General features: G+C 45.8%; 1 protein-coding gene across 1 annotated transcript in view; it reads right to left on the bottom strand.

Moving 5' to 3' along the window:
• Positions 1-9,896: 9,896 nt before the first annotated feature.
• The window catches only part of ncanb (neurocan b), a 63,577-nt gene continuing 59,851 nt past the window's right edge, over positions 9,897-13,622 (bottom strand). The window contains exons 14-15 of the mRNA XM_088907321.1: positions 11,980-12,162; positions 9,897-10,015 (exon numbers count right to left, since the gene is read on the bottom strand). Coding sequence (XP_088763447.1) covers positions 9,897-10,015; positions 11,980-12,162 — 302 coding nt within the window. The remainder of the gene's footprint in view (positions 10,016-11,979; positions 12,163-13,622) is intronic.

Here is a 13,622-nt window from a genome sequence, read left to right as displayed (position 1 = left end):
GAGGATACAGATCTGAGAGCAGCCTCTCAATGATGATGGCAAAGGTATTGAGTTTTATACAGAAAATTCAGGGTCGCTTTGTAGAGAGAAAAACAACTCCTAATATGGACATTTAGATTGAACTAATTACACGTCTTTGTAATTCACCACTTTATTCCTAAGAAGCAATTTTACCTTTTATATAGACAAAAGGAAGTTTGTAAATAGGAGGTGTGAAATTGAACTAGACATTCTGTGGTTACAGCATAAGCATCAAAAGGTCAAATAATGTGCTTGCTATTATCCTTTCATACTGTTGCTAGGTAGAAAAGACATGTTAGCAAAGACAAATAGTTACTATTTTATACATTAAAAAAGGTAAATGCTAAAATTGTTCCTCAGAGGCAGGAGTGTTCCAGGTATTAAAGCCCTCCTCCTCAGGCCTGTGAACCATGCAGTGTTCTCCATGAGCAAGAGTCACAATAATCTTCCTTCTTCGAAGCTGCAGATGACAGAGAAATGCTGGAAGCTACTTTAAAAACTGTGAGGGCCCCCCCCAGAACAGTTTGATGATGCTAGTTCAATCCATCAGGGAGTCGGGGAGGTGCCATCTGAGCGGGCAGGCGCAAGTTCAGGGCTGTTTCCACACGGGGCGACCCGCCAGGGCGTGGATGACGAAGTTAATCGTTGTGACCGGCCCTGAGACCCAGTCAGGGCAAATTCTGCTCCACCACACCACACCCCCGTCTCCAGCTTGGCAAACAGAGGGGAAGAGAACAGCAGCCTGCGTGTTTCAGCCCATCGCATTGGGCGACACATTGTGTCCGATACCATGCTGTCAGTACCCCAGGCCTCGCTCAAGACAGAGACACATGCACCCTGGGAGACACTCAGAAACACCCTAAATTCCCTCTCGAGTTGAACGCAGGATGCCCAAATTACAAAGGAAAGGAAACATTCTACCGCATGTGTAAAACACCGAACAGGCTAATTAATTCAATTAATGTAAAAGCAGATTCGTTTTTATCATGGAAGGAAGTTTTTCCACTAGCGTGTACCTTGTGAAACCATTTACTTTAATCCTTTCTACTGCCAATTCCCTATACTGCGTCACACATCTTTTCCTGACTAGGCCCAAGCAGGCGGAGGTCGTCAGAGCCGAGCCCCTCTCCTTGCATGCCAGTCAGGGAGCCAGTATCTTCTCTGTGCTGCATTAAGAGTTGCTACCTTAGTCATTTTACCTTTTATTTTTGTTCCCGTTATGTGGAGCTCTCACACCGTCCATCCCACAAAACCCCACAACACAACTGGGAGAAATCTCTCAAACTTTAGACGCTGATTTTTTTTTAGAAAAAAGGATTTTATTAAAATTGAGTAAAGCAGTACAGAGATGCACAATGTTCAAACACTAGAGTTTCACAGCACACTGCAGAATGTCAACACGGAAGAGTAGCTGACACTGAAGATGAGGAAAAAATAAATAAAAAACACAGAAAAGAGGAAAGGAAGGAATAATCCATCAGTCCACACCAACACTCTTGACCACATGACTTCTGACTTCTCATTTCCTTGGTTATTGCAAAATGATTGAAAAGAGAACATTGTCTCTGCAGCTGAACTGGAGTTACACAGAGTCTACAAAAACACCTCCCACACACATTTTTATATTCTAGTTTTCTAAACATTTTTTTTGTTCACTTCAGTGCTGATGTCCTTTAACCCAGAAATCCCACCTCTATTAAGGCAGGGACAGTCACGATACTCAAAGGGCACAACACCTTGAAACAGATCAACTTTATTATTTTTTTTACATAACTAGTATTTGAAATCACTGAATATGAAAAGGAAAGTTATCTTATCTGCAGAAATGTAGGCTAATATGTCTCTCACACAAAACATTTTAATGCAGCCATCTGGCCACCTTGTCTGACAGCTATAGCTCATATTATGTTGACACCTGGAACCACTCTTTGACATTACTTTTTCACTTATATGCAAACTGTCCCAGAACTGTACACTAACAAAAGATCAGTGAAAGAGTCTGTCCTCGCATGCAGCGATCCGCAACAGGAAAGAATTTTATCTACAAGAATGACAGACGAGAGCTCAGGTGAACTTACAGTTCAAGATAAATCTAACTATTAGCTTTGGAATTTTATTTTCTCTATTTTCCATAACAAACTGAGTGAATGAACAATATGATTAAACAGATTCGATAAAAAAAGTACAATTTTATGTTTACAAACTTTTAGAATGAACGGCCTTTTGAAAAACATTCAAGATTTCACAGGCTTGCACGCAGACAGTGGCAGTTGGAGGATCACCAATATTTCTTTGTTAGAAGCTCAGCTGTGCCCCACTGTGATTTTAGCTTACAACCCGAAGAAATGGATAAGAGAGGCATCATTTCTCATGTGTGATAAGCTGAACTGATGGTACGCTGAGTGTCATCTGATCTGATACAATGAGCAACACAGGACAAGTAAACCCCTTGCCTTAGGAGAGAGCCAGGAATCACAACTATCGAAACACTGCACACAAATTCAACTGAGACAAGCCTACAAGACCTCAAGTGTCTGATCCTATCAGTACAATAACAGAAGCCACAGAGTCCTAAGAAGCTGCTGCCTCAATGGATTTAAGAGGACATCAAACTGAAGGCAGCTCCTAATTTATGCAAGTGACCTAACATCCCACTGGCTTATAAATTAACTCTTGCTTTCCAGATTAATCCACTTTAAAGGTCCTTTGCCTTCCCGATCACCGTCCTCTCAGCTGGTGTTCCACAGCTACCTGTGCTCAATGGCCTATCAATATTTTTCCGCACCGATCAATAAACCTTGAATCCGCAGCACGCCACAGAGTGCAATTTGTGTTCAAGCTCAGTCTTAAAATTCACAAGCCTTTTTCATGCATCCTTAAAAAAAGAAAAGCATTACTTATTTTGATCAAATGATTTATTCCCGGAAAAGAGCATTATAAAAGCGTCACGTGAAACTCCCCTCTACCCAGCCTCATGCTTCCTCGATTCCCATCAGTTCTTCAACAGAAGGAGCATCTTACAGCACAAAGAGACTCATGCTTCTGGAAACATCAGCGTTCACTGCACATGCCTGACAGGTGTAAGAAAACGCCTCTGGGGACCAGCTAGCCAGCTTGTTTGCTTGCAGTCCCACCACAAGTGTCCCAGATCTGACCAGAATGCTGTGAGATGGAGCCCGACACACTGCAAATGACTCAGCTTTGAATATTTGGGGAAACATAAGGTTTTCTCATTTTGTTTAAGCTTAGTTTATGAACCATGATAAGATTATTTTCAGTTTCACAAGAGACATTTTAAAGACTCTTCTGCTGTTACATGATGCATATTGGGCTGTCTCTCAGTTAAGGGCCATTCAGTCAGCTGAGCGCTGAATTGGACCAGCTGTGCACTTAATGAGTAAAAATGAATACCCCCTAGGTCTCTACTCAGTGTTCCCAATACATCCTGCCCCAGAACTTATATAATACTCCACCCTCCCACTCACAAATAGTTTAGACTGTAACTGCACAAGGTTCACTTTAAGACACACTACCAAGTGTGCCAAGTGGTCAAGTGATTTGAGTTCTTCAGAACACTGTTACAGGTACAACTGCAACTCTAGGAAGGCTGCAGGGTAGGGGGCACTGGAGATTAGGTTTAGCGTAGCAGAAGGGTGGTTCTGCAGTAACTGGGACACAGCTCTGGTGTAAGATGCACTGACACAAACCGAGGCTCTGCTGAGACACCGAGACGAAAGCACATGGTTTCAAACTCTCACCTTCAAGCAACACACCAACAGGAGGGCATGCTTGTTTTCTGCATACACAATATCATCACTGGGTGAAGAAGAGATTTGAATACTTTTTTTCCCCCCTTTTTTCCTTTTTTTTTTGTAAAGCTTATAATGCAGTAATAGCAACTGAATTCACAAGAACATCGATAATTATTAATACCTAGGGAGCAGTATTCATAAAACCTTTTCCATGATTTTCATACTGTATCATAAATCTATTCCAGTTTTAATTTTACAATTAAAAACACGAGACAATGAAGTTGTGTGGTGTCAAAACATGTCAGACCTCAAATGCAAGGATCTCCTATTGTGGTACTTGAAATTAGGAGCTAGTTTTTCCATTTAAAAAAAACAGTTTTATGAATATGGAAAAGGGTGTCTAAATAACACACACATTTCAAGGCTCTAAAGAAAACTACACAAGATATTTACATCACATTAAGTAGAAATACTGTATGTCCAGAGCCTAATGTCTGGTTTTTGTTTGTCCTGTAAGGAAATGTCCATTTACAACTGTTGGAAAGGTCTCAAGATGACAGTTCGTGTTTCTTCAATGTCTGCCAGAAAAGTGAAAGAATGTGAAATTTAAATGAGCATGTACAGTAGCACAGTGAGGTCAGGAGTCATTTGGTGGTGGGGGAACCATTGATATTATTACTTGAAGGAATAGGAGGACAACGGGAATGATATGAGAGAGTATTTTTGGTTGTATTCATTCCAGAGTTCGAAATTCTGGCTGATTGAGCAGTCTGACTGGCAGACGAAACCACTGAGCATCACACTGTTAATGTAAAATGCAATGTGCAGTTGGGTTTACAGTTGCTATGAATAAGACACAATGTGAATCCTTTTTAGTGGGTTAAAGGTACAGAGCATAAAGCATAGCATCTACTGTAATAACTCCATTCCAGCAGGCAGCTGAAAGACAGGTTTTATAATGACTTTGGATAGAATGACTAAAGAGACATGGGTTCATGGGCAGCTACTGTTACCCATGTTGCCAAAGGTACAGTATTGATTACGATTAATAATCTGTCTCACAGTTAGCACACGCACTGTAGTTGACATTAATTTACTGTCAGCGCATGGCATTATACTTGACTGTGTTCCAGATACTGCAGGAACACATTTACCTGAGTTATTTTCAATTTGAAACTGAGGCATTGACCTTGAAATAAGGGCCTAAGGGTTATTTTAAAACTATTAGAGGTCATTTCAAAATTTGTCAAATTTGAGGCTGCACTGTATTTTCAAGCACAATAATTGCTAAGGCCAATTTTTTTCGTGATGAGGCAGAACCTAATACTAAGGCAGGATTAGCCGGGAGAAACTGGCAGTGCCTGAAACACAACAGTAGATTCGTGCTCCTCAGTAGAGCGACTGGAGCGCCTTACTGGGAGGTGGGGTAGCTCATGCTGGTGTCACATCCCAGTATCTCAAGACGGCTTTACAACTCTCAGCTGGCTTTGGAAGCAGGGCTTATACCCCAAGCCGAGCTGCAGCTACGATAAAAAGCTCCTTGTTACGTGGATGGGAAGCTGTATTGACGTAGCGGCAGGATAATCATGGTAGAATGAATTAATCAAAATGAGGGCAGACTATGAAGAAAGGGGTTTCAGAATCAGGGTGGCAAGACAGAGACTAAATATTAAAAGCTGCTCTTAGAACAATCCGTCGCCAGTAGGACAGAAGGATGAACAGGGCTGTTATGTTAATGCCTTCAACTTGGATTTTTGACCTACTACATTTTCTTTATTTAAACTTTCTTTTTTCAATTCAGAAGGTTTTACATCCAGTTAGTACTTAACAGGAGTCCTGTACACATCAAGTCAAAAAGGAAGAGTTGCAGTCAGGACTGCATATAATGTAACACTCATTCCATCATTAAATGAATATCATATCTTACTGCTTTTACCTTACTAGACAAAACGCAAGTTCAACAAGGACCAGTATGGCTGCTTTTCATACCTTGTTTACACTTGTTTCAATAGATGTAAATGCCCCAGTAGTGTCAAATAGCTGCTGAAACAGACTCTGTTTCATTTGCCCTATTAAGTATAAGCTCTCGTACACAGTATGCAGTTTGTACTGTGAAGTACTTTGTACCTAATGAACGCCAAAATACAAAAACACTGCAGGGCAATCAAATTTATTTTGCAGAAATAACGATATAGAGTTTTGTTTGCGTTACTGCTAGATCAGACAGGACAAACACGATCTGTAAAAAGAAGCCTGACCCTGCCTGATCTTGAGCATCAGCTGACTTCAAATACTGTGCCTCTAGGCACGCCGGATGACAGTCATCGGTGACCCCAGAGGGCACTGTGCCTACTGCATTTAGAACCTCATTCATGTAATTAAGGCTCGCAATTAGCAGCCACATCATCAGCTGCTTGGCTCTTTCTCTCTAATTGAATCTCCCTCAGAGTGTATACATATGTGAAAAGTCTGTCAATTAAAACCTGGCTGCAAAAGATCACTGGGCAAGATGCCGGCCTCTTATACAAGACTGGGAGTGGGGCACTGGTTACCAGTCAAAACTGCAGTGAACCATAGACAAGCATTCCTGTATCATGGGTAAGTGAGGCTAACAAATAAAGGTATGGCAAACGTATCCTTATTCAAAAATGTTCAGTCCTTGAAATTTCAAGTTAAAATTGGAGTCAACTAACGCTAAAAAGACAGATAAGCATTCTGTTGAAACAAACTGTAGCACACGAGCACCAAATAGCACCATAACGACAAGAGCAAACACAAAGAATCCCCCCACACCTCCTTCTGCTCATTTTAAGAGATGGGGACCTGGAAAGACACCCGTGGAAAGCTACGAAGTACCCACTGCGCCCTGACAGCATGCAGTGTACCCCGCTCTCTGGCAGGTATTCTGAAATTCTATTTCTACCCAAGAGCACAATCAGCAGAAGGTTGCATTATGCAAAAATGAAATTGAACTGTTTCTGGTGAATCACCCCAGGATGTAATCTGCCTTACCCCCACTGCTCTGGACCGTTGAATAGTTCTCTTACTTTTGAAAGGACAACAGCTGGAGTGCATTATGAGAGGCCTATAAGCTTCTGTCCCGGTCAGCCTCTTCTGCACTGAGGGTCATCAGGGGTGCTGTCGCAGTCAAACAGGGGGTTTGTGAAGAGCCGTGCTGACCATGTCTGTGCCCTGCCTGGCCCGGCTTGAGCACTGCTATGTTTCCATGACCACACTGCCAGGGAAGGAGCTGACCTTTGCATTGGTCACGACTGGAACGCTTTCTTATTTCACTGTCTGATCAGCGGGTTCCTGGCTGCAAACGGTAAGGCACTCTCCAGGTTCAAACACCCATCAAGGCCATGACATGGGAGCCAGTCCCCTTCCAGCCGTAACGATCGCAGGCTTCACGTGTGCGACACAGAGCAGTAGGCCAGCGGACCTGCTGCACACTGGCTGGACTCCCAGCATGATGGAGTGAGTTTGCTTCTTCATTAAGCACAGCACTGGCCTAAGCACAGAGGACAAACACCTTTCAATCTTGGCTCAGGCAATGACAGGTTACTGTATATTCTGGTTCTGAGCACTAAGCACAGGTACACCTAAGGTCCCTCAAACTATTTCTGTGACCATATTATACTATGTTTTAGGCACTACACGTAATTGAACGTATTATTACACACAATGTCCAGCTTTATTAAAATGAACGAGCGTATCCCTACATACCCCCAAAATACAGTGCTAGCACACATGAACAAGCTACCAGATTTTGCTTTCATCATCTCTGGTCCACAGAGAGCAAACCATTGCATCAAAGATTACCTGCACAGAGTCTGTGCTCTGTTCCACATATCTGACTAGAAAACTGCAATATTCAACAGAAGCGCACAGAGCTCACTTCAAAGCACAGATCCGTCTCTGTAACACTAAACCTGTGGGTGTCTGATGACTGACAAGGGCTGGAATGATAACCTCTATTCATTAATTAACCATGCTTAAAAAAAAAGAGAGATGGCTTGTACTGATATCATTCTGTTTCTCTTTTTTACATGTCCTTGCCATTCACAAGGTGGATAAAGTCTGCCATTAAAGAGAGACAGCGGTGGATGGGTTTGGGGGGGGGGCTGTAATCTCTTTACACACCAGGCAGGGAGATAAGAGCTGCAAGCTGCACTGCTCATTTTCTTAGCCAGTCTGAAAAAAAGAGTCAGCACACAGACTGCTTCTGCTGAAGGAGAGACACGAGGCAATGCAGACGCGTTAATCCTAATACAGCCTGCAGAAACAACTTTCTCTCTGGATTCTGTATGCACCAGGATTACTTTCAATACATCACATCACACTGTTTGTCTTCCATTACCATTAATCTCCATCTCCACTGATGAGGTCATTCTCACAAGCAGCCTGCTAAACACCCGTCTACCCTAACAGCACCCGCACTCTCGCCATCTACCCTGGAAATGAATTTGCTCAAAATCACCGATTGTTTATTTCTCTCTCTCCCTCAGATGCCCGATGAATTATTTCCAGACAATATATCATCGCAGGGAAATGCTTGAAGCCCTGGCATCTAGGAAAGTCTTGCCTGTGTACAGTGCTCTGTCTTATTTATAGACTCCTTTCCTTAAGACATAGAGCTCGGCTGCCTGTTATAAAACGCAGTGCAGCACCCAAAGGCTTCTGCAAATAGCTTGTCATCTTCAGTTTTGATGTAGTGCAAGAGTTTCCACACAGCAGACGCCAAGGATCCAAAGAGCTTTTGTCTTGCTGACGGAAACCGACAAGGCTGTGGCTCCGGGGTGGGTAGCGGGACGTTGCCCATGGCTTCGGATAAAAAAGGCCAGCAGCTGAGGGAAACGGGGTCAGAGAAAGGAGGCGAGTGGCTCAAATAAGAGGTAAGGTGTCTGCTTTGATTCTACATTTGTAGTGCACTTTCCAGAAGGCAAACTGGGACATGGCCTCTACAGAACAGGGTCGGAGATGCTGAACTAAAGTTGTAATGTTTTCCGCGCCACCTCTATCAAACCTGCAAGAGGGTTAAACTCTCAGCAAAAAAAAAAAAGAAAGGTTTTCGAACTATCAGTGGAAGGAGACACATTACGGAGCATGCCATTCCGAAGAAAATACCGCAGAACTGTGTGGGGGGGGGGGGGGAGGAAACCTCTTATTTGTAGAAAAAAACTTCGAGAACAAGGAAATGGAAAATGGATTCCATAGCGCACAAGAGCATTTAATGGGAAAGAACCCAGCAGAGTCTCCACTAACTCCTACCCTGGCCTCCATGTGTTGACATGGATGCCCATCTCCCAGCTTTTGCACCACATAATCCTAAAATCCCATAGCCCCGTTGAAAGCTCTCCCCATATTTGATCTGCCTCCTTCTAGAAATAAAAGCCAGTGCTTCCGGTGTCGGCCCAGGAAATTGAATTGAATGTGAAAATTGTTCATCACATTCATGAATACGGCTTCCAGCTGAGGACACCATTGTGAAATTATCAGTAGTTATTCAGCAAAGGTATGTGGACACCACGGTACCCAAATAAATATCGTTCAAATAAGAAGAGGACCTAGTTAAAAGGGCCATTTTTAAAAAATTAACGTAACATTTTTCAGAAAAAGCTACGTTTGACTGGAGGTTCAAACAAAACGGTGTACTCCTCCACCGTGGCGATTTTCACACAACACTTACGACAGCGCAGCAGATATTTACAAATGACTTCGTTATCAAAACCCCAAAGCAAATGAACAAGAGCAACACAAAAAAAAGGTAAACAGTGAAACATATTAGAAAATCTGAAACAATTCGCATTTTTGGGGGGGAAGGTGGGGGGTTTGAACACACAAGATAAAATACAGAAATCCCATAACGGGGGGGTGGGGGTGGGGACGGGGTACGTAGAGTTATGGGGAGAAGGGAGAAAGAAGGAGATTGAGGGCCCGGGAGGAGGGGGATAAGGTATGTTATTGTCTCTCAGTGTGGCCCAGCAAGGGTCACCCGAGCCTCAGTGTCGAGTACGAGGCTCCCTCAGTCCCAGCAGCCTCGTCTGGGGGGAGGAGAGAGGCGGTTGCCGGGTGGCGGTGGGAGGGGCTGCTGACTCTGACGAGTGTGGCGGCGGCTTTGCTTCAGAAGTGGCCGCGGCTCTCCTCCCCGGCCCGGTGCCCCCCGGCCGCGTGCTTCCTGTGCTTCCTGCGCTCTCGCCGGGACTTGTGGTGGTGGCGCCGGGAGCGGTGGCCTCTCCGCGCTACAGGGCCGGGGGGGTGGGTGTGGAGGAGAGAGAGACACACACACACAGCCGGTCACTCCACTGACAAGCTCCTGCGCTCGGGCCAGCCTCGGGTCGGGCTCGGGCCAGACTCGGACCAGGCTCGGGTCGGGCTCAGGCCAGACTCGGAACAAACTCGGGTGGGGCTCGAACCAAACTTGGGCCGGGCTCGGACCAGGCTCAGGCCAGGCTCGGGCCAGGCTCGGTACAAAACTCGGTTCGGGCTCGGGCCAGACTCAGGCCAGGCTCGGAACAGGCTCAGGTCCGACAAAAAAGAAAAAAAAAGCCTGGTACTTCTCCCTCAGTGCCTTCACTGCCAGGTCAAAACTCCCAGATGAGCTGATAGTCAGATCATGGTAGGTGTAGCTGGATGTGTGCTTCAATGTGTTGTTGTTCAGTGTGAAGTGGTGCTTGTTTCCCTGAGGTCTGGCTTTCTTCTGGAAGACCATGACTCTGGTCTTGTCCAGATTGACTGTCAGCACCCAGGTCTGACAGTACTGCTGACACACTCTCACACAGGGAAGGACTGTAAGAATTTAAATGCAATGTTTCATAACACTGGGGAGTCTGGTTTTGACCCCAAGCAAAAAGAGTGCTGATTCATGGGAAATCACATTCTGAGCTTTAGATATTCAAGCCGGGGGGCGGGGGGGATACAAACTTTAAGCTTGTATGACTATTCGAGTAGCTGCCAGTGCTATTGGGAGACACGGGCCTTTTGTTTGATGTGTCACTTTGCTGTGCTCGGTACCTTCAATCACAATGAGAATCATTCAAAGTGAGCTGGGGATGTGCTGAGAGGTGTATTCACACAGTGGAAGACATAGCATTGGGAGAGGAAACCGCGCACACCTAAGGCCAATGGGACTTATGTAGACAAAAGGTAAAAATGAATTGCTTCTGATTGCTCTACTTTCCTGTTTCCCTCATCACGAATATTACTCGAAGCAGCAGTAGTGGCAGAAACAACACTGATAGAAGTGGCAGTAGCAGGTCTCACACATGTCAGCAAAATCATGTCTCTTGCTAATACTGGCTGAATTTTATTTTCCTTCCATGTGTTCCAAGACTGGGAAATATTGAACCATGGGCCAGTGTGGTGGAGTAGTGATTAGAATTGCTGCCTTGCAGGGCTGGGGCCCTGAGTTGATGCTGTCCGTGTGGAGTTTGCATGCTCTCCCTGTGTTCGTATGGGTTTCCACTGGGTGCTCCGGTTTCCTCCCACAGTCCAGAGACATACTGGTAGGTTAACTGGCTTCTGTGTGAGTGTGTGTCTATGTGTGCCCTGCGATTGACTGGTGTCCTGACCCGGGGGTACCCTGCCTTGTGCCCATTGCTTGCTGGGATAGGCTCCAGCTCCCTCATGACCCTGTACTGGAAGAAGTGGTTAGAAAATGGATGCGTGTTACTGCTGGTGAAGAAAGTGGTGTGAAAGCGTTTGTCACACACACAGAACGAGGGCTGCCTTTGAGCTCACAAGGGCAGCTGTCTAACCCAGGACAATGTGTGTGACAGTGAACTGAAGTGACTCTGTGACTGCTGCCCCGCAGGGAGCCATACCGCAGCGTGGGGCTGTTCTGGATAGGCTCGCTCCTCGTCAACATGATCGTCTTCGTGCCAGGAATCGTCCTTGGTAAGGAAAACATTGCGCCCCTGATCTTGGGCACGGAGCCGCAGGGTCAAGGAAAAATAATCGGATCAAACTCTGAATGACACACGGGATCAGTAGTGTTCGGTCCAATGAAAAAAAAATCTCCAACGGGAAAACTGGCCCTGGTGCGAGTGTGTGTGTCTGTGTGTGCCCTGTGATGGACTGGCGTCCCGCCCAGGGTGTACCCCGCCTTGCTCCCGTTGGTTGCTGGGATAGGCTCCAGCTCCCCGCATGACCCTGGACTGGATGACTGGATGGATGGAGCTCGATGGGGACGACGGCGCTGACTCACGCTTCGTGCAGATGATCTTGGGGTGGTCCCACCTCCCGTTGCTGCGGCACCTGGCGGTGGGGACGTGGCGCTGCAGGAAGCCGTCGGCGCACTGGTACCGCACCACCGAGTGGATGTCGTAGTGCGTCCGCTTCCGGCCGATCAGGAAGGCGTTCTCCACGGTGGGCGGGGCTCCGCACAGCACTGCCGGGGGACAGACGGACATTGCGGTCAAGCGGGGCGCTCGAAAAGGCGTCGAGTGTGCACGAAAAACATTAAGAAAACAGGCGCCTTCAACTGACGGGCACCACGTACTGGCGTGACCCTGACAGCGACTGCAACCCACAGCGCACAGAAAGAGCACGTAAAGGCTCACTGCACAGTAAAGGGCAGAGAGAGGAAACAACGTTTCAGCTGTTGAGTCTTCTTCGTACCTGCAGAAGGGCTGGTGTGAAGACGTGAAGGAGCCTGACGGGGTCTCAACAGCCAAAACGCTGCGTTTCTTCTTCTTTGTGTTTTTCAGCGTGACTCGTTGACTTTGCAGCCGAGACACACCGACGCCTCACGCAGCTTGAGATTTATAAAGAACCTGCCTTTCTAACGAACCTGGCTCGCCCGCGCAGGTACAGTGGTGGTGTACAGGCGTGTATTTCAGACACGGGACTCGCCTGATGACTGTACGCATCTCACGCCAAACTGCTTTCTGGGTTGTTTCGCCCTTGTTGCAATGCCTGGCAACGGCCAAGTAGTAGTAGGCTTGCGTGACTCGAAGACGAGCTCAACAGGAGAAACAAAGGGAAATTTCCTGGCGTCTGGACAGCAGGAACGAGAGAAAGCCACTCATCGAGTGAGCCCGGTGGTGTGATGGGAGAGGGACAGGCTGAGACTCAAGTATTTCTCTGAAACGGCATTTTCTGTGACGTGAGAAAGCAGAAAATACTTTTTTCGGGAAGACAGGTGGCGGCTTCGGGGGCAGACTGCGAAACTCTGCTCTGCCCGCTGCGGCGCGTTTGAATGTCAGCACTGGGGTCTTCCTTTTACCTCTTTTAAGGGAAACTACCACGCTAGTGTTATCTTTCGGCGGTTAGAAAGAATCAGCACTGATGAGCGCATTTCAAACCACGATAAAAGTAAAATGTACACAGTAAATTGCAAAATCTCCAATTTACCTCCCAAAATAGACGACATTTCCAGGTGTGCACAGTGCCATATTCTGCGATTCAGAACTCGGCAAAAACCGTCCGGTGACGTGAGCAGCCCTATGACATTGTAAACCAGCAGGCTTGTGAAAACATCTCTTTTAATCCAATAGAGATACTGCTCTCGACTTCGGGACGGTTTTACCGATAAATGGAACTTAACAATGCATGTTGATCACGTTGGAAACTTTCTGCTGTGAAATATCTGCTGCATAACCTGTAACATCGCAGTACATTAGTCATCACGGAGACTAGTGAGCAGGAAGGGCAGCATACGTCACAATTTGTGGGAACTTTCGCTCTCGTCCGTAGTGAGACTGAGGGTTTACAACAACATCTTGTGTTACAGCACTTTCACAAAAATTCATGATTTTGTGCTTTGTTTGAAATTTGTGAGATATTTCTATGCATGCAATGAATGTATTTTGTTACTGAGATTTAATGACTGGTCTGAGAAATTGGGAC

This window comes from Atractosteus spatula, chromosome 28 (assembly GCF_055471065.1).
Source record: "Atractosteus spatula isolate fAtrSpa1 chromosome 28, fAtrSpa1.hap1, whole genome shotgun sequence".
Taxonomy (NCBI): domain Eukaryota; kingdom Metazoa; phylum Chordata; class Actinopteri; order Semionotiformes; family Lepisosteidae; genus Atractosteus; species Atractosteus spatula.
The sequence above is the reverse complement of the archived record's forward strand: the minus strand, read 5'-3'. Positions and strand labels throughout refer to the sequence as shown.